Source organism: Coptis chinensis, chromosome 3 (assembly GCF_015680905.1).
Source record: "Coptis chinensis isolate HL-2020 chromosome 3, ASM1568090v1, whole genome shotgun sequence".
In the NCBI taxonomy this organism is placed as follows: Eukaryota; Viridiplantae; Streptophyta; class Magnoliopsida; order Ranunculales; family Ranunculaceae; genus Coptis; species Coptis chinensis.
In genome coordinates, this window is record NC_141458.1 from 51,117,451 (window position 1) to 51,143,392 (window position 25,942).

The 25,942-nt window shown below is 33.8% G+C and overlaps 2 protein-coding genes and 2 long non-coding RNA genes across 5 annotated transcripts; 1 reads left to right on the forward strand and 3 right to left on the reverse strand.

Moving 5' to 3' along the window:
- Positions 1 to 936: 936 nt before the first annotated feature.
- LOC147509936 (gamma-tubulin complex component 2-like) lies at positions 937 to 1,609 on the forward strand. Its single transcript, XM_086599267.1, has 4 exons — positions 937 to 1,016; positions 1,093 to 1,243; positions 1,363 to 1,482; positions 1,543 to 1,609. Exons 1-4 carry the CDS (start codon positions 937 to 939, stop codon positions 1,555 to 1,557), a joined length of 366 nt encoding a protein of 121 aa, XP_086455393.1. The 3' UTR covers positions 1,558 to 1,609.
- A 5,194-nt stretch (positions 1,610 to 6,803) lies between these two features.
- LOC147509937 (uncharacterized) lies at positions 6,804 to 12,635 on the reverse strand. Its single transcript, XR_015216684.1, has 7 exons — positions 12,591 to 12,635; positions 11,181 to 11,329; positions 10,993 to 11,092; positions 10,487 to 10,594; positions 9,431 to 9,671; positions 8,104 to 8,169; positions 6,804 to 7,246 (listed from the first exon to the last, which is right to left on the reverse strand). It is a non-coding gene; the product is annotated as an uncharacterized LOC147509937 (long non-coding RNA).
- A 189-nt stretch (positions 12,636 to 12,824) lies between these two features.
- On the reverse strand, positions 12,825 to 15,250 carry LOC147509938 (cyclin-dependent kinase 1-like). Of its 2 annotated transcripts, XR_015216685.1 has the most exons (5): positions 15,199 to 15,250; positions 14,436 to 14,633; positions 14,230 to 14,323; positions 13,836 to 13,971; positions 12,825 to 13,033 (listed from the first exon to the last, which is right to left on the reverse strand). XR_015216685.1 is itself a non-coding variant. In XM_086599268.1 (4 exons), the coding sequence occupies exons 1-4, from the start codon at positions 15,238 to 15,240 to the stop codon at positions 13,916 to 13,918; spliced, it is 390 nt and encodes a 129-aa protein (XP_086455394.1). In that variant the 5' UTR covers positions 15,241 to 15,250; the 3' UTR covers positions 13,454 to 13,915. The 2 variants fall into 2 exon arrangements, 1 of the variants encoding a protein (XP_086455394.1); XM_086599268.1 differs by lacking the exon at positions 12,825 to 13,033 and having other exon boundaries at positions 13,454 to 13,971.
- Positions 15,251 to 20,558: 5,308 nt separating this feature from the next.
- On the reverse strand, positions 20,559 to 20,912 carry LOC147509939 (uncharacterized). Its single transcript, XR_015217474.1, has 3 exons — positions 20,850 to 20,912; positions 20,721 to 20,766; positions 20,559 to 20,646 (listed from the first exon to the last, which is right to left on the reverse strand). It is a non-coding gene; the product is annotated as an uncharacterized LOC147509939 (long non-coding RNA).
- Positions 20,913 to 25,942: the final 5,030 nt, after the last annotated feature.

Consider the following 25,942-nt stretch of genomic DNA (forward strand, 5'->3'; position numbering starts at 1 on the left):
CTGTGTAGGTTATTGAGTTAATAAATAAGTGTGACGTAGACATTAGAAGAGAACTATTTAGCAATATTTTGGTTAGTTGATTCCAAATCTTAATTTAGATTGTCTGCTGCTTAAACCATTTGGTCTTTGGGTGTGTGTGTGCTGCTGCTGGGTGTTGTTGTTTGTTGCGGTTGGTGCTTCTTTGGGGTGTTGTTTCTTCTTCTTTGCGCCTCACAGTGCCCCTCGCTCTGGTGTTGTTGTTCTTTATTTGGTGCCCTTCTTTTGGGTGTTCTTCTTTGCCGTTTTGGTGCACCTTTCATTGCCATGGACCTTCATCTACACGAAACTTCATTTAGTAGGTTTGATTGTGTTTGAAGTCATTTATTATTACTTGGAACACTATATTTTCTCTATACTTTTACTGAATGATTGATATTATTGATTAGTCTCATTAACTACTTGATTGTGTTTATTTTGTTTTATCTCCATTAAGTTTCTCAGTAGGTTTTCCTCACATTTTTTCCAAGTCCTGTTGATCTGCCACCAACCCTAGGTCTAAAAATTTGGTAGTCATCTTCTTTTTCTATTTGGTTGATCTCAGGCCCACAAACCTCTTGTTGATGATTACTGTCCTGTGCAATTGATGCAAGTCAAATTGGTTTCTTTTGAACTTCATTTTCCAACACTTCTTGATATATTATTCATAAATAATATTAACCTTGGAGAAATTTCTTTATCAGGATTACCAGGCCATGGTGGCGCAACTCGAACATCAATTCTGACTTGGAAGACTTTCTATACAAGACTCTGGTTTTTCTGTCAGCGAGGGTTAAGTTGGTTCGAAATTTACACCATGTGCATTTGTTTCCCAGCTAGCAGCTGATACCCCTTTACCCCCTTTGATGGGGTCTATGCAAGCTTTGTTTTACTAAATGGTGTATGACTTAAACAAAGTTAATGTGTAGATGGGTCTACGAAGGTGTGATTGATGATCCTTATGACGAATTCTTCATTGCTGAAAACAAATCACTCCAAAAGGTATTCAAAGTTTACCTATTGTTGTGAGCCCCTGGAGCATGCATATTAGATGCTTATTTTGTTTATATTTTACCTGGAGGCTCTTGTTCAAGATTATGATGCCAAGTATTGGCAACAGAGATATAGCCTCCAGGATATTCCTAGCTTCCTTTCAAATGTTGCAGAGTCAATATTAGTCACAGGCAAATATTTAAATGTCATGAGGGAATGTGGACATAATGCACAGGTATATACGCTTTCCTTTTTCTGTCCTTCTCATTATGTAGTACTAAATTGTCAGATGACCTTTCTCAATCATTATACAAGTGTTTAAGTGCATGTTACTGACAGGATCACTTTTGATAGGTTCTTGTGTCAGACAATTCAAAGCTGACCAATTTTGGAACAAATCATCATTATCTTGAGTGCATAAAAGTTGCGCATGACTTTGCTAGTGGTGAACTCTTGAATCTAATAAAGGAAAAGGTATATCCAGTTTCTGTTTCCAACTTGTTTTCAATTCATTAGCATTTGTTAGTTCTCCAGAAGAAAGAGAAGTGAGCGAGCGAGACCAAGGAGCAGCAGCGGTTATCACTCTCAATCTATCATCAGGTAGGAATTAAACCCGTGTGTTTTTATATCAATTAGTAGCTTTGATTTCTTAAAGGTTTTTTTTAAAGTGAATAATGGTTGTTGGTGCACCTCTGTTGGTTTCGAGAGTCTAGCTAGGGTTGGATATGCAAAAGATACATACTGAACATAAAAGCTAAGTTACATTGACGTGGATCCACATGTCCGTATCCAACGTGGCAAAATATAAAAAATTGAGGTGTAACGCATACAACATGTGTCTAACACGGATACGTGGATCAATATACGCGGATTATTCTTATAAATATGGCGTGTCCACGTAACATCATAAAGTTGTGAATTTCCTGGTCAAAAGTGTAGTACTTAATTATCATATTGAGTGTATGCTTGAAATATTGTTGTATATATCGCTCGTTACATTTTTAAGGTAGAAGTCTATCTAAACTCTTTTGTTAAATGAAACAGGTAATGCATATGGCATTTGTTTGTTGCCGACCTTGAAGGATGGAGGTGGTCGATATTGCTACTTGGACACTTTCTAATAAGAAGACTTTCTTTCTAGCTAGTTGTAAGCATAATGTAATGTACTTTTTCGCTTGGAAAATTGAAGTACTTGGTGTTTACATGTGACTTGATAATTTTGAGTGATGGAATGAGTGTTTTATTTTTGAATGGGATTGGCGGTGTGATTGTGTATTTTATGGAATAGATTGTTTTTTAAAAGAGTTGTATCTTGGCTAGTTCATATAGCAACCAATTATTTTTTTTTTCTAAAATATATTTTGTGACGCCAAAACGACGTCACAAAATTTGTGACGCCTAACATTTTGTGATGCCATTTTGGCGTCACAAAAATGTTGTTTTGGTGTAGTGATAGGCGGGCATCACCACTCCAATTTTCTCCCTCACTCTCACCTAAATTATGTTTGCATCTCCAATTTTATTTTCTCTTAGTGTACTTTGATCTTTCTAAATCTTCAGTATCAAGTTAGTTGATTTCTTCTGTCTCTTTGTCTGAATTGTGATTTCTTATTTATTTGTGAAGTCATAAGTGTATCAATCTTTTGATATAATCTTTTGATATGACACTTTATGTGGTATAATTCAACACTCATAATTCAATTAGTTAAAGTGATCTAGCTCTTTTTGGGCTCTTTTTGTATAGTTCAGTATATTAGTCTTTCTGCAGTATATATATGAGGCGTAGTTCATATGTGAACTAGTCCTGAATATGACAATTTATGTGGCATATTTCAGTATGTTAACTATATGAGAACTAGCCCCAGATAAAGACACTTCATGTTGCATATTGCACTGTTGTTAGTATGAGACTTTATTTGGTATAGTGTTATACACAAAACGAACTACTTTAGATTATGACATTTAAAGTACGATAACATTAATAAGTTATAAGAAGTTGTGAATATGATACATTGAGTAGTATATTAGTATGTTAAAATTGTGAAGTAATCCTGCATATGACATCTCATATAGTATATAGTCTAACGTATGACAATTTATGTGGAATACTCGTGTATATGACACTTAAGTGGAATACTCGTGAATACTCATTTATTAGTTTTCCTTGTTTATGTTGATAATGAGGGAAAATAATGGTAATCTTGATTGGTGTGGGCATGTGTCCAGCTTTTACTATCACTTAATTCCTAGTTCTAACAAACACTCACCATCATCATCTACTGGATGGAGCCTATGACATTGGGGATTTGGGTACTGCTAGTGGTGTGCCATTAACCTCTACTCATTTATGTGATGTAATACTATGACAATTTTTATCTCTAATTTTTCTATTATTGAACAATTAACCTAATGGTTTGAGGTTTCACTATGCCATTTCCGTATTATTGGAATTCACATTCAAAGCACGGCCAAATAGGTATGGAAATATAGGAACCTCATATAAGAAAAGATGGGTTATGATAGAGTTGGCTATCTCGGTGGCTATCAGGTTATAATGATCTGTCTTCTCAAATTGAAAAAAACTTTCAATTTGAGAGGATAGTTCATTATAACCGAATATCCTCCTGGGGTAGCTAACTCTATCATGTCCAGCTTCTCAAATATTTCCTTGTATTTTAGGTTAAGAGTTGTTCCATAGACATGGATAAACAATGTCATAGTACTACATCACATACACAAAAGTTAAGTGTGACAAAAATAATGTGGGAAAAGGACGAGAAAGCCAACCTACACAAAAAGTGAACAAGAAGAATGAGAGAGAGGGAAAACAAAAAAGTGGTTACGGTAATATGTGTTGACGACTGTCAGACTACAACAATGCTTGGTGAAAAGCTACTTTCAGTAGAATCTTCAGCAACGTTTTAATGTATTGATTCTCGAAAGCAGCTAGTGGTTGGGAGGTTTTTCAAGTCTGCACATGTAAAGTATATAAAATCTAAGTCAATTTGAAAACCTTTTATGATGCCAAGTTCATTTGACTGTAAAGAATGCGTAGTCGTATGTATTTGCAATGACAATTGAATTTTCCATCATCGAGATGTATATGTTATTGTATTAACTAGTGTACATAATGTATATATTTCATTGCAGCACCGTTGCTTGGGATGGAGACACAATTCAAGTACACAGTAAACAGCTGGAAAAATTTATGCTTAACAAATTTGTTAATGGCCAGGTAAGCTATGCACACAATTTTTTCTCATATATCATCGGTGAAAATTGACTTACTTATGGGATGCACTATGCAGGTATTAAATTGGTATCCTCAAGAGATAGAGAAGATAATTGATAGTGGTCGTAAGCCTCAGAACAGAGCACTTAGCCATTATTTTGACACTATGACTTTTGTATGTTTGAAACCTAGGGTTATATAATACATAGTGTTGCATATTATCAAGTTGTAAACTTGTATTGCTTTTTTAGTGATAATTATAAGATGGCTAACATATGGCAGTGAAGTTCAGAAAGGCTTTGGGATTACATGTAACAGTTGTCAACACAAGTACATTTAAAAAAGATGAAGCCCTGAATCTCCTTAAAACTGACACTACACCAAAACAGCTTTTTTGTGTCGCCAAAATGGCGTCACAAATAATTTTAGTGACACCATTTTGGCGTCACAAATATGATGTCACAATTTGGCGTCAATAATTTTTGTGACGCCATTTTGACGTCACAAATATTTGTGACGTCATTTATTATTAATAGCAATCGGTGACGTCACAAATAATAGCAACCGGTGGATGTATAGCAACCAATTATTATTACTAGCAAAATGCACGTGCTATGCACATGGTTAATATTGAAAAGTAAAAAAGAAGCACAACAAATATAATAGTTTTAGGTGGATAGTAGATACGTACTTGGAAACTTACATTATAGATTTGTTTATTTTGATGCATCTCCTATAAATGAGAACACGTTGATGTAATATATCTTTACCAAAACAATAAATAAATAACACATTGATGTGTGTAAGCACATTATCTAAGATTGAAAAGTTGTATACTTGTATATGTGTGCAACATTTTCCAAGATCCAATTCATTTCAATGCAACAACCAAAAGGTATAAAGAAAGTGTTAACAACACACCATCATTGACATACATCTTACAATTAGTATGACGTCTTGAATATAGTTTGAACACACTATTACATCTTAAATCAGTATATTACATCTTCCAATATCTATGTGCGGTTAATATACAAAGCTAGTGTATTTTTGGATTCCACACAATTTCTGAAGGATCATCAGTCCTGCATGAGATAGTCCTACTTGGCACAAACAAAAGGGGGAAGTGTAGGCTTATTTTAGTTCCATGCCCTTGTTAGTGGAAAGGTTTCATGAGGTATGATCGACTACCTCATTACAATTTAAAAACAATTAAGTTTACTATCTGCTCAAAAATTTAGTGTAAAATCATGTTATATGAGATGGGAAGAGTAGCTAAACATAAACCAAGGTCTGCTTGTAGTAGGACTCGGGGTATTTTTTCGGTCACCCAAATACCCAATCAATTTTTTCATGTTACATTTTAACATCTATAATTACAACAGAGGACTTGGGATGTTCTTCAATTATGACGTTGACACATATCCTAATATGCTTATGGCCAACTACTCTACATCTCTGCTACTTATTAACATTAACAGGACTTCATTAGTAAACCTAGGCTGACCTTAGTTGTCTTATCTAAAAAATCAAATGAAATATCATTCGAATCAGAGTACGTAACAACCGAAAAATAGAAAAGCAAAAAAACGGGTGGAAACCTCAACTAAATAGTATAACAGAGTAACAGACCTTCAGGTACACAAATTTAAGTATATATGATATTGTGTGTGAAGACACGGATTAGAACTAGTCTAAACCCTTAAAAAAAAACCTCAGTAACCATTGACATTGGCATTTGCTGTAAAAAAATTAAAGTTTGAATTTTCATGCTTTAGAAAATTTTTATTGTGCTTTATTTGACGGAAACCATTATTAAGAATTTCAAATTGACAAAACTGATTTAGTTATTACGTGGATACTTTTTGATAAGCATTTCGAGCTTTTTAACAGTTATTTGTATATAATATATTATGTATAGATAGCAAATGCGCACACCCTTTGGGTGCAAATAGAATGAGTCTTTAAGAAACTTGATTGTTTGTAAGCCAACAGGGAGCTATTGAGAAAGAAAAGCATAAACACTGACGATATTATGCATAGATAGCAAATGTGCACGCCTTTTGGGTGCAAATAGAATGAGTCTTTAAGAAACTTGATTGTTTGTAAGTCAATTGGGAGCCATTGAGAAAGAAAAGCATATGTAGGGTTGTCAATGGGTTTCGATAACCCGATAACCGATCGAACCAAACCGATAAAAAACGGGTTGGATTTTGATAATTTAGTTTGCCCTCTACCGACTCGAAACCGAACCGAACTGAACCGATAAGATATTGGTTTGGTTTTGGATTTGCCCTCCACCGAACCAATATGAACCCAAACCGATAAGATAGCATTTTAGTAATATTTATGATTAATTTTGCATATATTTATCAATTGTGTGGTTAAAATTAATTAATTTAATTTAAAATTTAATTGATTTTATAGTTTTCGATTTGGGTCGGTTCGAGTTCGATTTGCAATATATCTTATCCTATCGGTTCGGTTCGATTTCGGGTTCCCAATTTTCTTATTGGTTCGGGTTCGGATTTTCCAAAACCCGATCCATTGACAACCCTACGCATATATGCTTTCGCCAATTTTATAACCAAACATGGTAAAATAGAACAAAAACAATCACCATTTTAAAGCAAAATATTTGTTCGTCCACACTTTCTCCAATCATTTTACAACAACGAATACAAAACAAAGAGCATGCTAAAAAAATAAACAGATGAAGTCCTTCCTTTGTCAATTGTCATGTGATGAAGTTGTAGGAACATTTGGTGGTCTAATAAAGTAGCACTTGTGCTAAGTCCATTAGATGAACCTACAGTTCCAAATGGAACAGTAGCGTACACACCCAGAGATGTATTGCTCGATTTCCACCTTCCTCTTTCCTTACTGGGGAGCTTCACACTATAAAAACATACATATGCGTTGCCAGTCCCACGTCATTCCATAACCTATTGGTGCATTTTCCCTTCTCTTTGTTGGTCCATTTGTTTGTTTGCTCTTATTCACCACCTGCAAGTATATGTGCCAATTAGACCATGTAAATAATGTGAACAACTAAATGTGCAAATGATGTGTAGGTTTTCTTCACAAAGCCATTGCATCTGTCATTCCCTCCGACATGATTCCAGACTAATAAAACTTGTTATAAACTTTTTTTCTTTTTTATTTTGCTTGAGGGTTTAAAAACATAATGTTGAGTGTAGTGCTATGACCTCAAACCCAAAGCTACACCAACCAGGCTCTGTCATAAGGCTGGTTGTCATACAAATATTTAATTTAATAGAAGCACATTATTACAATATGAACTTTGGGCCATAGGCACCTGTTGTCATAAGTAGATATTTAGAATTCAAATAATACCTACATCAAATATGAAGAAGTTCAATGGCATGCATGTTTTCATGTTAGTAGCGGCATGTGAGATTGTGAGTACATAGACAATGAAGTAAAGAAGTAAATAACAAATTGAAGATTTAAAAAAAGGTAATACAAACAGAGGGATACATTAATAGATTTCTAAATTGCAGGAACGACATTGATCTTATATGCGATTGAAAGACAATAAAACATAGCGACAAAGCTCCAAATTAGCATCCGCATGGGACTGAAAGGCTTAGGGAGAAAATAGTCTCCATAGAGATGGCCTTATAGGATTTAAAAATCAGAGGTTGTTGTATGACATATCACTGCATATAGTACAACATAATCAGTTCAGTTGTTCCACAGCTAAGGAATGGAACACTGGCTTGAATAGATAGAGATTAAAACTTCCTTTAAGTCATAGATATACATGTTCTCCACAATATAAAATATGTTAAACAAAGGCAGACTAAGCATAACAAACAAAATTGAATAATAGTACATACATGGTAGTGATTTCATCAGAAAGCTTATTTGATGGTATTGATCCATTGAGCTGTTCCAGCTGAGATCTAAGGAAATTGAATGTCATAATCAAAGTAAACATTCCCATCATCAATCACTAAAATGCAGCATATCTCCACCCTTGGAAGTGGTGAGATTTACCATTGATTCATTCTATGATAAGAAACTAAAAAAGTTACCAGCCAAACGCACAAACTTATAAGTAGCCAAGACTTGGTATTCTGCTTAGGTTTGGAATTGGGCCTTGCAAGCTGAAGTTCCTAAGACTCTTGGTAAGCCAAAGGAAGGTCGAGTGAAACAATTTTTAAAATAAGATTTTAAACAAATGCATCGGATATAGCTTTGATGCGATCCAAGCATATACATCGTTTATTTACATAGATTTAAAAATCACAGGAACGACATTGATCTCATATGTAATTGAAAGACAATAAAACATAGCTACAAAGCTCCAAATGAGTATCCGCATGGGACTGAAAGGCTTATGGAGAAAATAGTCTCCACAGAGATGGTCTTATAGGATTTAAAAATCAATAAGAATTGCATGATAGAAATAAAATGTAGCAACATTCTCGCTGACTAAAACAGTAATCCAAATAGAATGGACGTGGTTTTAACTGATTAAATCATACAACAATCATAGTCAACAGTTAAGCATAGTTTTCACGAAAGCAAGAACTAATCCTACATGCAGAATACTATCGTAAGAAAAGAAGAAAAAATACCAAGGTATAAACCTATGCAATAGTGATAAAAATCTTTAAGTTCCATTACAACTTCGATCATATAAAGCGGAAACACTCGTTTCAGGAAAATAAAAATAAAAATTCCTAACTGATTGGAGAAGAAAAAAAATATGATAAACCTTTAACTATTGTCAGAAGAAGATTTAACAAAAGCAATCTGTGCCAATGAGGATCTAGATCAAAAGTATTGCATAATGACACCATACAGTCCAAAAGCCAGCCAATGGAGTTGAAAAAAAAAAAACAGTTAAATTAAGATAAACAAAGTGGTGGTCTCTTCTTCAATATGATGGTTTTAAATTGTTTCATTTGCCCCAACCCAAGGACCACAACTACTGGTTCACTTGCAACAATGTCTACCATCTCATCAATTTTCTGTAAGTATTTCTAAACACATTCAGACATACCAATATCAAAGTATTTCAAAACACATTCAGACATACCACTATCACAGTTCAACTAACAAAGGGAGAGCGAATGAGACGATGAAGTCAGATGCATTTTCTATACCACATAGATGTAAGTATAGACATGAGAGAAAATAACAATTCCTTTAACATACCACATACAACATGAAGGTTTGCTGAAATGAGGGGTTCCTTTGCCACCGATTCTCTTCCTTCTACAAAACCAAGTCGAATCGGGCAGTGAGACCTGCTATATGCTATGGAGAAGGCTCAAATAGCAGCATTGACTGTGTTGTGTCATGGTAAATTTGTAGGATCTCATTGTAGAGATCAATTAGGTAGCTCTCCAACTCAAATTTTTTATGAATTGAGAACCTATCCAGCATGAGGTTCTGCCTGAAAAAGATACAAGTTTGTTACAACTCATTCCCTATGTGCTATTATGGCACGTCTTGCTTTTACATCTGTATCATCAAGCCAAGCTCTTATAACTTTGACAGAAGGTGTGTGTTGCTGATTATATTATGAGCGTTTTTCTTGAATGCAGCCAAATATGATATATGCCAAAAATCTCATATTTGATGGCAATGTACGACACTCAAATAATAGTATTGGACCCAAAATAAGAAACCATAAAATCTTTTATAAATACTGTAATTACAGCTAATAAAATAATCGTGGCCTTAACTATGATGCACCAAGTTTCAATCTCAATAGCGATGTAAACTACATTAGAAAATAGTGCAATTTCTACGTAATATCAGCAAATCAATAAAATTATAACCTTAGCTTCTGAGGAGTGACAACGCATAATGATCAATCTGTACTTATCTCATTGCAAAGTGTGTGAAGCTGGTCATAATGCCATCAAAGTACAATATATATTTTGCTTCAGACTAATTTGCACAAATTGCAAAAACCACATCATTGTTCTATTGGTGTTAACACGTACGGTATAAGCAATAGTGTTTTAACACATTCGTTGCATCCCTTGAGCCAATAATGCAAAATATAATCTATGAAAATAAAAGGAAGCCAATACTGATGAGTCGTTATTTTTTCTTCTATACCCTATTAATAAATATATGTATAACGCAATAGCTAAACCATGTATATGAGATAAGGAATTGTTGTGTCACTGTAAAGCTCCCCACCTACAACCAATTTCAAGATGAATCTGAAAGAACTATAAATGGGAAAAATAGACTTACACCAAGTCTATGACCACCACCAAGAACTCCGTTGCTAAGAAAGTAGGAGTAGCAACTTAACAACTCTCAAGAACTACCAAGCTTAAGAACCTTTGCACAACACACCTGCTAATAAATGGTTAGTACGTTTCCAGTTCTCCTCAACAAAGGATGACACATGTTTATAGTACAATCAAAACACAATCATGATGCTCAAATTCACAAACAAATTATCAAACCCACTTACTAATTGAAAACCGTATATACATTTGAGACCGTACATTTGCTAGTTGAAAATTTAAGACCTGTCATAGTTTCTGCTACCTATATTTTTTCTTTTCCTTTCTCCTTTAACTTTTATGCATTTTCCTTCATTAATAGAATACGCACTTATGTAGCCAAAAAAGAAAAACTCCCACTCCCAATCCTCATCCATGAACATATTCATTTCAATTTGACTTTTTTATAAAACCTACACAGGAAAAGCACCACTGAAATTTGTTGGAGCAAGCATTGTTAAGACTTACATGCCCTTAGGAAGTGTTGAATCATCGGTGCTTGCATACAAAAACAATGACCCTCCACTCTCAATGCAAAGAAACTTGAGAGATGGACAACCACAGTAGCCTGCAAAAAGTTAAATATTGTTGGAACTTCTAAAATGCAAAATTGTGTTTGTGCAAAGAGTAGGTCAGTTTCTCTGGACAAAAATTACCAAATCTTCATAGAAAGGTGTCTTCTCAGGAAGCAAAGCACGATCTGCATCGTCCCCCTTGATAGCATATTGTTCACATACCTTCTCGTCTAGTTGCCCAACTCCAAACTCAGGATGAGCAGACATAAAGGCAAAGATCTTGGCGGCTCCTGTCAGATCAAGATAACTAATATCATTATCCTGAATACACACTAAATAAAAAGAACATAAAAATACTTCTTTCCGCAGATAGTCTGTTTCTGTGAACCTTAAACAAACGTACTTTGGACCGAGTTCCATAAGAGCGAAGTAACTGTGTTGCACGTACAATCAGATTCAAAGGAACTTTAGTCTTACACATTCAGCTATTTCCGCATTTTCATACATAGGACAGATAGAAAGTTTTGTAATTTTTACGTTCATACACGGGGTAGAGAGAAATTGTTGTACATTCTTACTTTCTTAATTTCAAGATGCCATAATTGTTTTACTATTCCACTCAAAATTTATACAGTTGAATATCTTTATGAGGGTTTGGCAATCCCAAGTACTTGAAACTATGCATAATTTAGAAACTAACATCCACATGTTGCTAGGGCACAAGTTGCATGCGGCGTGTTAGAACATAATAACATAGCCCTATTATGAATGAAAGAATAAGAGTACCTCATGTTAGATTGCAATTTCATTTGGTCAACAAACACATACAACTGGAAAAAATGAAACCGAGACATTGCGAGCACTTGTTTAGTGTTTTTTTAGAATAAACAGCTCCATACATTGCCATGTTAGTAACTGGGGCTCGAACCCCGCCAGTATCAAAGAGTTACTGATCTCATTTAAAAAAAAATAAAAAATAAAATAGTAACTGGGCAAGTGTAAAAGAAATTATCTTAAGCTTTTAATACCAAAATGAATTCCAAATAACACTAATAGGATTCTATATATAATCATCAATGCTTTTACAACACCAGCAAGAGAAGTAAAAAACAAATTAACCTACTAAAACCACAATTGAAGCAAGTTTTGCAAAAAGGGATCCCATAGCTTTGGGTGGTTGGGGACTACCTGATCATAAATATAGTAATGTACAATACTTTAAATGTTTGACTACCTGCTCATGTGTAGTAGCTTATAGGATATTGCACATACTTTAAGGTCCATGTTACGAAATAAGAAAAAAAAATTAAAACCGGTCGTGTATATTGTAACTACATAGAGAACGTATACACTATAGTTCATTTTTGTTCCATTGTTCATCAAGTACTTAACCATTTGAAATCTGCAACTTCATTCAAGATCAGGCTATCAAAGGATGTTTAAGTTTTGAGAGTATTTAATCAAACATCCAAGTCAAAATATTCTACCAACACTCAGTAAAGAATCAAAGATGAAACAAAAAAGTTGGGAAGGGCTAATTATACAACGTACCTCAGCCATATATGGAGATAAACACTATGTTAATGAATGGCCTCCCTTTGTTTTTCCAAACCGCCCCAATTAGTTTGATCTCGCCATTTGAAAAACTGAAAAGGTGTGTCATGGTTGCTAGAATTTAGAGAACTCTCGACATAGGAAGCCATCAAGCCACCTACACCCTTAAGCGAGGTTGAGCAACGAAAGACACCTTTTTTCCTGTCGATTGGACTCATCTCCACCTGTGGTGCTGCTCCACCACTCAGATTTGGAACGATTTACCCTCAACTGCAGTGAAAGATTCTCTTTCTTCCCCCACGAGATTTCGTTATCTGTACTTGTCTACTTGAAATGCGAACGAACTGCTCAACGACACCACCAGAGCACCAGCCCCACCGAAGTTAGGCCATCTCCTTCCAGGTGAAGATCCATTTTATTAATTACAAAGCTGATGAGGACTGTTTGCAGCTAGTTAGTTATGTCTGCATATGCTTTGCACTTTTATGATAGAAGAAAATGCAATTCATCGTTATAGCAAGAACATAATTCAACAGCCAGGTGCCTATTCAACTATAAACCTTGGAAAAAGATGTCAAACTGAGATTACTATTTAAGTATCAAAAGATAAGTGTAGATATTAGCACACAATCAGCCGGAAATTGTAACCCTATTCTTTCTTGCTTTCTTCAAGCTTTCTCCTTATGCAGCTTGTTACTTGTTAGCGTAACTCAGAAGGTAAAACTTAAATATTCAACAAATGTTTATGTTTGTTTAAGTTAGATTGTTCACATGACATGACATTTTTTATCTTTCTTGATTTATTTATGTTTCTTTCTAGAAATTTTCAAATGAAACTCATTCTTTTTTTTATTTTTAAAATGAGACTCATGCATCGAGAAGGCCTTCAGGCTCGAGGCTTAAAGGGGTCTTTTAAGACATTGTGAGGTAGTATAATAACATTTTGAACAGATTTGGTATAAATTTATATAGCGTCTATAGAGGTACAATTTTGGGGCAGTGTAAGTTTGAGGCCAAGGAATTAGTATACTGCTATGCAAGGTTTCAATGTACAATGTGGGACTATATTAAACATCTCATCGTATACATCCTGATACTATCTAAAATTCTTAGTTACCCTTTAGTTTGCAGACAAAGGGGATGAACCATACTTGCTCTAGATATAATTCTTATATCACATTAACCTAACTAATTAAAGGCCATGGATAGAATAAAAACTGTAAAAAAATATAAACAACTTACAGAGAGCAAGTTTACGCCATTGCCATCAAGTAGAGGAAAGTGTGATGACAATTCCGGTGCGATAATAATATCACTTGAAGCTATAATGGCCTTGTTTGTCCCTGGCCATAGATTGTCAACTGGAGTTCCCAATAACCTTCGATATGACAGATATTTCAGTAAGATTGGGGACAGTTTCAAAAAGTTTGAAAAGGAATAAGGAGAAATGGAAAGTTAATCAAACGTGTAAATTTTCTTAAACTGAGCCTCAATACTATGTGCTTCGAAGAGTGTATCTCCACTAACCAGTTCACCTAGATTCATGAATTAACACAATAATTGATTCAAATTGTCTAGTTTAATACCAACTGGTGCTTTTTTAACAAAAATATTGCTTTCGTATTAAACTTCTTACCGAATATGCACCCAACAGACCACATATCAGTCACTATCGTATAATCTTTGAAATCTAGGAGCAATTCAGGAGCTCTATACGGTGTTGTGCAGACCTGCAACCATGGTTATGCGTAATCTTGTTAAACAAATGATAAAAATTAAAGTTCAATCATAAACATTGGTCTTTCGAAGTAGGCAAATCAATCCAAACTTTAACATACATACATTAAGCGTATACGCCTCTGTTGGAATGATAAATTGCCGACTTTGTCCAAAGTCTGCTAGTTTAAGCTCCCAATCCTTAAAATTAATCAAAATGTTCTCAAGTTTCAAATCCCTGCTAGTTAAGGATCTCCGCAGCAGTAGTAATGGCACCTCCTGCAATGGCATCCATAACAACTTTGTCTCTGCTACTATTAGTGGCTGCAGATACAATTGCCCCAGTTAACGCACCTCCAAGCATTGCATTCTTCTGCAAGACCTCAAAAATGATTGAAATGAACACCACCACCACTAAATTAATTGTTGGAATCACTCTTGATTCTTACCCAAGAAATTGAAGAAGGAATATTATACTACTAATCAAATATTATTACGTATAGATACTACTCAAGAAAATGAATAGCTGTAATATCTGAATGCATAAATACAATAATCCTGCGGAATATCATGACATTGGCAGTAATAAATAATATTGCTATTCATGAATACCAAAACAAAAACCCCAAAACTGGGAGAGCACACTTGGCTCCCCTTTCCGGTCTCTCATAGTCTTGAGCCAAAACCAATTTCGTTTTCTAGAGAATGTACTTTATAGATAGCAGGATCACAGAAAAGGCATACTAAAGTATGAAATCCATAACAATAAGCAAAGACTAAAAACAGAGTTAGCCGTGACCATTGTATACATAAGTAGTTGTCTGGACAGAAAAATTAAGCAATGGTACGAAATGACACAATCTGATACAGGAAAGAGAGTAGAGATTACCCAATCTCTGGTGCCACGTATCCTCTCCATTCCATATTCCATTCCAACATAAACTCCACTACTGGACACTCGTACATGTAATAGCATTCTCTTCAAATTAATGAAGTATGTATAGTAAAGAAAAATATAAAGCTTTGGATGATTACACTTGCCTTGGATGATTATTACTGCAATCGATCACAAGGAAGACCCAAGTAAGATATCACAAATGATAAGCTCATGTGGAAAAACCACAAAAGTTCATAATGCCATAACAGTGAGTTTCTTAGTCATGGGTAAGGAAAATTTATTCAATGGAAATAGTACTTGAGACATTGACCGAAGTCACGGTACCTCGTGCGGAATTCCTTTTCTCCTTGCCTAGAGTCGTAGCAAGGACTTTTCGCATGATCTCTCCGGTTGACATTTAAGCTCTGTAAACAGGACCAAATGCTCCTTGCTCAATCACCGTTGTGAAATTATGAGTTGCTTTCTGCAATTCTATGTGCAAGCACCGCATGAAGCCTAGTTAAATAAAGAAACGGCGAGGAAACTTACAACTTCATTGAGGAATGGGAGTTACAAACAAAAGTCGAAATTCATTGGAACAACTGTGCTTCAAATTTCATTAATGTAACCAAAATCAGCTACCACTTCTTTCACACATATGGTCATTGTCATGAATCATGACATACTCATAAGTCATAATGATAGGTTATATAAGAATTCTCATTCACAGTCCATTCAGTTACATAAATAAGTATTTATTAATTTATCCCATATAGTTTTGTGCAAACAACTGAAACTGAATGACTAAGAACTAATTACACAGACATCAACAAGCCATTTCATAAGGCCTAGAAGTTACTATAGCTCAATCTATTCCCCATTCGTTTTTCTGGTTTGCAAAGGGCTTAAATGAGTTATGCACCAGAAGTTGTATTTGTTACAACGACAACTTTACCCATTTTTCAATTTTATTCACACCCCAGTCTTGATTAAAAAAAAAAACATGAACCAAGAGGACGAAGAGATGCAGGTTTAAATCAATATCGAAATCAAGTAATCAAATAGAGGAGAAATATATTACCTTTTAAAGCCAATATATTTTTTTCCGCTTTACTTCTAATAATAATCGGTAGTAGAGAAACAATCAGGTATGTGTTTTTTTTTTTTTTTTTTTTTTTTTTTTGTGGTTTTCAGTTTAAGTTTTCATGAGGGAGAGCAAATTAGGAGAGATTTGGGAGAGAGAAGAAGAAAATAAACAGCTGGTTTCTTGCATTTAATTTCGGTATAAAAAGTAATAATTTGGCAATTACTGTGAAAGGGAAGTCGGGCGAACAATTGAATAGTGGCGTGTAGTTGATTTCCTACCTGAATTTACACATATGTCCTTAAGGTACTATGTAATTTTAAGGGTATAAATGGTAGTAAAATTTGAAATTACAAAGTAACCCTTCTTAAAAACATTGAATAATTTATTTGAATATTTTATCAAAAGTATTTCATGGTAGAAAAAAGGCTGGTCCAATTTAAATGTCCATATTAATTATGGTGTACTATACTAATTGAGATTATTATTATTATTATTCAAGATACAACTAGCCCTAGCCCTATACACCCACCGGTTGCTATATGAACTACCCAAGATACAACTTTTTTAAAAAACAGTCCATTCCATAAAATACACAATTACATCGTCAATCTCATTCAAGAATAAAACATTCATTTCATCACTCAAAATTATCAAGTCACTTGTAAAAACACCAAATATTTCAATTTTCCAAGCGAAAAGTAAAATACAAATCACTTGTAAACACCAAGTATTTCAATTTTCCAAGTGAAAAAATACATTATATTATGCTTACAACTTGCTAGAAAGAAAGTCTTCTTATTAGAAAGTGTCCAAGTGGCAATATCGACCACCTCCATCCTTCAAGGTCGGCAACAAACAATGCCACATGCATTACCTGTTTCATTTAACAAAAGAGTTTAGATAGACTTCTACCTTAAAATGTAACGAAAGATATATACAACAATAGGTTCACTTATACTAATTAAAACTAAGTGACATAGTTTCTAGTATACCAAATTAGTAACATAGCAAGAAGGTAACCATGTCACTAGGATATCAAAGAAGTTATAGGCCATTACTATTTGACAACACAAAACTAATACACAGTAAAGCACCTATGTGAGCCTCTTTAGCCCTAGAAGCTATATGAACAACAAGGTGACATATATACAACTAAACGGGTACTGCCTCTACCTTCTAGTATATAGCTTGGTGTCATATGACATGGAAACTGGCTTACATTATAACAAATTAGAGTGGCATAAGTTCCAACTTCCAACCTTGGTTAAAGTATCAACATAGAAAATGAAATGAAGAAATAAAGCAAAACCTTGAGGTTTAACTCAATAAAAGAATGCCTACAAACTATCAACACTACTAACAGTAAAACAATCCTAAACCACTTTTTTTTTCCTATTCTTCTATTATCCAAAATATAGAATTACACAGTTAACCACCACATAAGTTTTCCTCTATCAAATTCAAAGACAATTAATAAAGATTAAATAATTTTGACTTGTGAAGTGTATTGTACCGGGAAATTGTTTGTTAGTGTTCCTTTGTGTGTGCGTGGTGGCGACTGGTAGGTTAAGGTGCGGGCGCTTGGGGGGTGGGGGTGGGAGTGGGAGTGGGGGTGGAAGAGAAATGATGGGAAGTCAAAGAATTTGGAAAGAGGTTCCTAGGGTAGTGCCGAAGAGCTGTTAAAGAGCATGATATGCTGATTATGGGGTATGCTTGGTGGGTTAAGAGGACCTTCCTTCTAAATCATATCACTCAAAACGTATTTAGGGGAAGGAACATCACTTAAAAAATTAAGAGTGTTTTGAGTCCTTGGTATGGTGGAACTTGAATGACAATTAAAACAAAATCTCACCATCTAAGCTCTTTGCTTCTTTGAATGCATACTACCTTCTTTAAAATAGTGCTGATAAAAATTTATATCAATTAGGAAGAGGCTGATTTCAACTCTCACAATTAGTTAAAAGCAAAATGATCTGGAAAGCTACTTACTTTCCCATTTCGTCTAGCGTCTACATAAGAAAGGTTATGCACAACAACTATTCGCCACAAACCAGCCATCTTTCTGTCATCCAAAGTGCTGGATTCTTCAAATATGCTTCGCGTTTCTTCATCCACAAACATATAGAAAACACATTTTTTCTTTGCAGCTTAAGCTAATGTTTCTTGGTGTTGGATAATATCATAGTTTTCTGGTCAACAATACAGTCATGAGAAACAATAATCCATCGCCTTAAACTTGGGAAAAAATAAAAAAGTTTAGTACCAAATATGGTCATTGCACCAACAATTGCCTAGCATCGCTCCATCTCAAGAAGATCCACATCGTTAATATCAAACCCCGATTGTATACAGGTTTAATTCCTCTAACAAATATGATATGCAAAAAGAAGATTTTGGAATCGGACACTAGTGACTACAAGATGAAAGAGAAAAATTAATTTTTCACTTTCGAGACAAAATCATCACCATACAAAACCAAATGTCAACCTAAACATACCCTTGATGAACATTCATGGACTCTTTTACATCAAAAGAATCATTTCTCTGCTTTAGAGAAGGATATCCACCAAAATCAGAACCTCCAAATGGTTCCGTTCTAACGGGTTTTCATCATGTACATAAGTTAAATTCTAAGTACGGAGATGGTAATGGGATACCGGGCATATGAGCGATGGATTTGCGAACAGGGAATGTAACATCTTGGACATTTGAAGAAAAAAATCAAACAGAAAATTAGTAATAGTAGTAATATGCATCCAATTGAGTGCTTCTGGACATAACAATTTAACAAATAACTTACGTCGTGGACCAATTCGCTTCCTATCGGAGGGAGATGGAGGGAGAGCAAAGTTTTTACATGGATGCTCGGGAGGAAAATTGTTTCCAACTTCTGGAAGAGATCTGGTTTGATTTTCCTGTTCACCACGTATTGGCATATTATTTGACAATGAAGAATCACTAGCACTCTTACTATCTTTATCTCCATTATTAAGGGGATGTACAGGATATTCTGATGGGATGCTGGCATTGACTGTATTATTTTTGACATGTAGAACAGTATTATGATGTGAGACAGGGCCTTATGGAGCATCTTCATCTGGAAACACGCCAAAAAAAAAAAAGCCAAATCGTTTCTAAAAACAAATACAAGGATACTAGCAACAACATATATCCAAAACTAATTACTGTAATAATTGGCATGTTAAAAATTAGAAAATTTGCATCTCAGACGTGCATTACCTAATCAATAGCTTAAGATAACGGAAATAGGGAGCAATGTACATATGTATGTTACATTAGGACCAACCATTTGTGGCTATACATTATGATGATGGTAACAACCCAACAAAAAATCAATCTTTCTTATTCCCAGGGAAAAAAAAATTCGAGATAGAAAGTCTAGATGTTATGATGTTATGCAGTTAACAGGTTTGTGGGTCACATTGCCATATAAGATAACTAAAGTAACGCTCGTGAAATGGTGGTCACATTTCAATCATTCTCAAAATCCGACAGTAACGATGCTATCTGGCTTAGAGTAGTGTAGAGCTATGGGTACTGATGACTTATCCAGTGATCCGTGAATCCATGATAACCTAAGACACCTTGACATAAACAAGTAATAAGTAACTAGTTAATTATGATTCGCTAGAGAAGAAAATTCCAAGACTACTGATCACATGAAAGCTAGCTTATAAATGAAAAGAGTTAATTATGATTCACTAGAGGAGAAAATTTTAAGACGATCAGTAGCATGAAAGCTAGCTTATACACATTGCCTTAAGTCATACCCTAAAGAGCAGACAAAGAGTAACTTAAGAAGATAATGAGAGATAAAAAGATGCACCTTTACTAACTGCGGACAAAAGCGACATGAGAACTATAACGGAAACGACAACCAGGAGAAGCATTCCAACCTTCTTCGGCCAGCAAATTTACTGATCCGTGGAAGAATTTTTTCCTTCTCTCTTGCATTAGATAAAAACATCTTTGGCGATTTACGCGCAACAACAGGTGTAGTATAAATTGGCAAAACAACACTATTATTCGGCAAATGTTGCAATGATCCATAACTTCGAAGCATCAATGACCCAATGACCCTCCGGTCATTGCTCATCAAAACGCACACAAGGTTTCTCCTTCATTTCCCCTTTTCCTCCAAAATCAAAACTCAATCACAGCAACACCCTTTAACTATTCAAAAATAAACTAAACCGCCCCTTAAATCACATTGCAAACTAAAACCCACTTCTCAATTTCAATCCAACTCAATCTTAACAACTTACTTCAATCCCACTAACTCTTTTGATTGAAGTGTATCTCCCCTCGATTCCAACCAATGCAGAAAGGAGATCATCGATCATTAAGAGCTCCTACACAGCAAGTAAAATTTCATTCTGAATGTCCAAAATCATAGTACAATCGATGAAAATGAGGATTAACTTACTTGAACAGAAGCATTGTAACATCCAATGGGACTTTCTGAACCAGGACTGTTATAATAAATGGAAATGTATAAGTACAAATTTTTTTTTACATAATATTATGAGATGATAAAATGAGTTAAACTGTATACCTGAATGTCTCGCTCGAATAGCCTTTATAGTGTGTGTGTTGAGAAGAAGGTTTTATTTCCTGAAACAAATTATTGTGAGCATCCAGATGATTTTATTATTATTATTATTATTTTCTTTATGCAAGATAAAATTCAAACTTGGTGAAAACGACCAGTGAGAAATGGTCGTTCTATGTTCCATCGAGGAGTTGGAGGGCACGAAGCAGAATTTTCCATGTGCAAATAAAGATGATCTTTGAACAATGATAAATTCGATATAAAACTTCAAGATCGCCACCGTGTTAAAAACATAAATAAATGGTAATTACGCTAAATTAAAATCTTTGCACACACTCAACATTCACTGAAAGAGAGAAAGTGAGGGAAAGCTCTTAACCACTACAGGTCGGCAGATCGGAAAGATGGTACCTTTGTCTAAGACGAAGAAATTGAGATGAACAAACTGTTTCCTTTAGTTCAATTTTATCGAAATTTGGGGATGATCAAAGAAAATGAGGTGGAGTTCGAATAGATAAAAAAACATGGAGAAAAGATCAGGCGGAGTTAAGAGGGTAGGGTTTCTCTTTGGTGTGTTCTTCAGTTGAGGTCGAGAAGAAATCCAATTCTTTCCAGACAGTTCCGAGTTTACACCTCATCTTCTTGTACATGCCCATCACGTGCGTTATTATCTTACGCCTCCTTGCCGTCACTATGTTTTCTAATCATTTCTAAAAATAAACAAAATTAATTATTTGATTTATTGTGACGGCAAAACCCATATCTACTATCTATATACTAAAACAGAGACTTCTAATGGAGGATTTTCTCTCTCCTATGTGGCACTCTAATATGAAAGATAATCCCACGTACATGTAACCTCTTTGGAGAGTTTGAGTGTGTTTTTAATTCTTATATATTTGATCAAATAAAAAAAATTGCTAAAAAATAGGTGATTTGTAGAAACTAATTCCCTATTACAAATCATACCATTTTAGTGCCTATGATAAAGCACCGACTTATTTCGAATATATTCTTAACACACCTCAAAACATAGTTAAAAACAATTATACAAAAAATAACATCACAAAATATATAATAGAAAATGAAGGAAAAAAATAATGGCAAAGCAATAATGACAAATATTTTTAAAAATATATAATACTGAATAAAACTAACATAAAAAAACAACTAATGGGGAACCAAAAACTGAATGCAAATGTATCGAACTAACCTCAAATAATATTTAACGGGGAAATAGGAAACTGGATGCAAATGCAAACATTAAACTAATCTTAAAAAATAATTAATAGAAAATTGGAAATATGGATACAACTGCATTAAACTAACCTCAAAAAATAATTAACGGAAAATCAAAACTTGGATGCAAATACATCAAACTAACATAAAAAGATAATTATCGGAAAATCGGAAATTAGATGCAAATGTATTGAGCTAATTCTCAAATATTAAATTAACGGGAAATCAGAAACTGGATGCAACTGCATTGAACTAATCTCAAAAAATAAACTAGATGCAAATGCATTGACCTAATCTCATGAAATAATTAACGGAAATCGAAAACTAGATGCAAATTCATTGAACTAACTTCAAACAATAATTAACGGATGCAAATTCATGGAACTAATCTTAAAAAATAATTAACAGGAAATCGGAAACCGAATGCAATTGCACTGAACTAATCTCAAAAAAATAAACTAGATGCAAATGCATTGAACTAATCTCAAGAAATAATTAACGGAAAATCGAAAACTGGATGCAAATTCATTAAACTAACCTCAAACAATAATTAACGAAAAATCAGAAACTAGATGCAAATGCAACTTTATCAAATAATAAACGAGAAATCGAGAACTGAATGCAAATGCATTAAACTAATCTCACAGAATAATTAGCATGAAATCAAAAACTGGATGCAAATGCAATAAACTGACCTCAAAGAACAGTTAATAGGAAATTGGAAATTGGATGCAGATGTATTGAACTAATCGAAAAGAATAATTAACAAGAAATTAGAAACTGGATGCAACTGCATTGAACTGATTTCAAAAAATAAATAACTGGAATTGGAAATTGGATGCAACTGTATTGAAATAACCTCAAAATATAAATAACAGAAAATCAGAAACTGAATGCAAATCCATTGAACTAACCTCAAAACATAGTTGAGTTATATGTTGTGGAAATGTCTCGATAAGTATAATTTTGCATTTAAAATGGTATTTATCTTATCTTTTTCTGTATGATTGGGAACTCCTTGTTATTCAAGTAGCTTCAATATATATGAACTTCACCTTATTAGGCAATCTCACAAAACTTAAATCAAATTTCTATTATTAAACAACAAAATAAAGTTGAAGGGTTTATCAAAGGTGAGTTCTTTTTTTTTAATGGAGAGTGAGGTTTTCACGTTATAATAAATTTGGTTGAGTGATCAATATAATATTAATATATAATAGTTCTGCATATTTACAAATATTTTTTCAGAATAATTAATATAACAACACCCGTTCATAGATAATCTTTGAAGATTTCACATAGTGAGTCATGCATAATTTAAAGAATAATTAATGGGAAATCGGGAACTGGATAATCTTCGATGATCCGACATAGTAAATCAAGCATAATTTACTTTTTATGTCATGCTTGCAAGGACAATACAGATGGATCAGTAGAAGTTGGTATTACACATCACATTGGATAATTAAAAGGAAATTGGAAACTTGATTCAAATACATAACTGAGCTCAAAGAGTAATTAACGGGAAATCGAAAACTTTATGCAAATGCAATAAACTAAACTCAAAAAAGTAATTAACTAGAAATCGAAAACTGGGTGCAATTGCATTAAACTAATGTCAGATAATAACTAATGGGAAATTAGAAATTGAATGTAAATCCTTGAAAAATATTTCACAGATAATCAAAAACGGTATGCAAATACATCAAACAAACCTCATATAATAATTAACTGGAAACTGGATGCAAATGCATTGAACTAAACTCAAAAAATAATTAATAGATAATCAAAAACCGAATGCAACTGCATTGAACTAACCTCATAGAATAATTGGTGGGAAATCGAAAACTAAATGCAAATGCATTGAAATAATCTAAAAGAATAATTAATGGGAAATCAGAAACTGGATATAATAATTGCATTGAACTAACCTCAAAGCATAAATAATCGGAAACTAGATGCAGATGTATTGAACTAACCTTAAAGAGTTATTAACGAGATATATGAAACTAGATCCAAATGTAATGAACTAATCTCAAAGACTAATTAACGAAACATTGAAAAATGCATGAAACTGCACTGAACTAACCTAAATGAATAATTAACGGGAAATTATAAATTTGATGTAACTACATTGAACTAACCTCAAAAAATAATTAACAAAAAATCAGAAACTTGATGCAAATGCATTAAACTAACCTCAAAGAATAATTAACATAAAATCAGAAATTGAATGCAATTGCATTAAATTAACCTTAAAAAATAATTAACGGAAAATAAAAAACTGGATGCAACTGCATTAAACTAAAATAAGATATTAACTAACCGGAAATCAGAAATTGGATGTAAATGCATTGAATAACCTCAAAAAATAGTTAACTGGAAATCGAAAGTCGGATGTAGCTGCATCGCACGGACCTCAAAGCATAAATGTCTGATTTTTTAGCCTTCTCACATGAGTAATTACAAGTAATTAGGAACCCAAAACGAAAGTGATCGAGTTTATAAAAATAGACTCTTACATGTATGCAAACTGTTTAGAAATTGTAAACTATCGAACTAACCTACAAAAACAATTAACGGGAAATCAAAAACTAGATGCAGATGTATTGAACTAACCTCAAAGAGTAATTAATAGGAGATTGGAACCTGAATGCAAATGCAATGAACTAATCTCAAATACTAATTAACGAAACATCAAAAACTGGATGCAACTGTATTGAATTAACCTTAATGAATAACTAACATGAAATCATAAAGTGGATGCAATTGCACTGAACTAACCTAAAATAATAATTAACAGAAAATTAGAAACTTTATGCAACTGCATTGAACTAACCTTAAAGAATAATTAATGAGAATTTGGAAACTGGATGCAACGTACTACATTAAACTAACATCAAAGAATAATTAATAGAAAATCAGAAACTTGATGCAAATGCATTGAACTAATAACCCTAAAACATATTTGTATTATATGAGGGGGAATAAATGTCTCGACAAATATAGTTTTGCATTTTAAGTAGTGTTTATCATAATTCTTTTATTGTGATTGGAAATGTCTTCCTATTCAAGTAGCTTCAATATTATCTTCGCCTCATTGGGCATTCTCACAAAACTTCAATCAAACTTCTATTGTTAAACCTAACAATAAAAAGAAGTCGATGAGTTTTATCAAGGTTTGATGCTTCCTTTTTATAGAGAGTGGTGCAAGGAATTTAAATGACTAATTAATATAATTTTTATATCTCATAGCTATGCATAGCTGCTAATATTTTTTAGAATAATTTAATATAACGGCACCCGTTCGTAGGACACGTTCATGTGATAAATCTTTTTAAGTGGGAGTAGTGTATTCTTTGCTGATATGAAAACAATCAATCTATTTTAGTGATTTGTACACATTAGTACGTAAGCTGAGCAGTGATGATTTACCGCTAAATCACCCTAAATCTAATAAACCTATTATACAAGCTAGATCGAGTTTAAGATAATTATATTTGAAAATTATGGATTAATATCCTAAACCACAAAGTGAAGAGGCTATCTCAATTTAATTTGATCCCTTATTTTCCAAGTACTTATGCACCATAATCGCTAGTCATTAACGTATTTTAGTTTCTTTTCAATAAAAATATATTCTGATTCGAAAATTTGTGTGAGACATTTTGTAAAGCCTTTTCAGCACACACAATATTTAATAGATCTCGGGCATATGCCCGGGTCCAAAATCTAGTAGTGACACTATTATGGCGTCACAAAACAGAAAAAGCCCCTGCCACAAAAAAGCTATTATGGTGTAGTGTGATAACAGATTTGTGCGCAGAACTGACAAACAACAATTGGAAGTATGTTAT

Coding starts and splice junctions, on each gene's coding strand:
- LOC147509936 (XM_086599267.1), top strand. CDS start 937: ATGTGTAGATGGGTCTACGAAGGTGTGATTGATGATCCTTATGACGAA. Junction 1,017..1,092: donor GAAAACAAATCACTCCAAAA/GGTATTCAAAGT, acceptor TATATTTTACCT/GGAGGCTCTTGTTCAAGATT. Junction 1,244..1,362: donor AATGTGGACATAATGCACAG/GTATATACGCTT, acceptor CACTTTTGATAG/GTTCTTGTGTCAGACAATTC.
- LOC147509938 (XM_086599268.1), bottom strand. CDS start 15,240: ATGGAATATGGAATGGAGAGGATACGTGGCACCAGAGATTGG. Junction 14,634..15,198: donor TACGTGGCACCAGAGATTGG/GTAATCTCTACT, acceptor TTGTATCTGCAG/CCACTAATAGTAGCAGAGAC. Junction 13,972..14,229: donor GTCTGTTGGGTGCATATTCG/GTAAGAAGTTTA, acceptor GTCATATCGAAG/GTTATTGGGAACTCCAGTTG.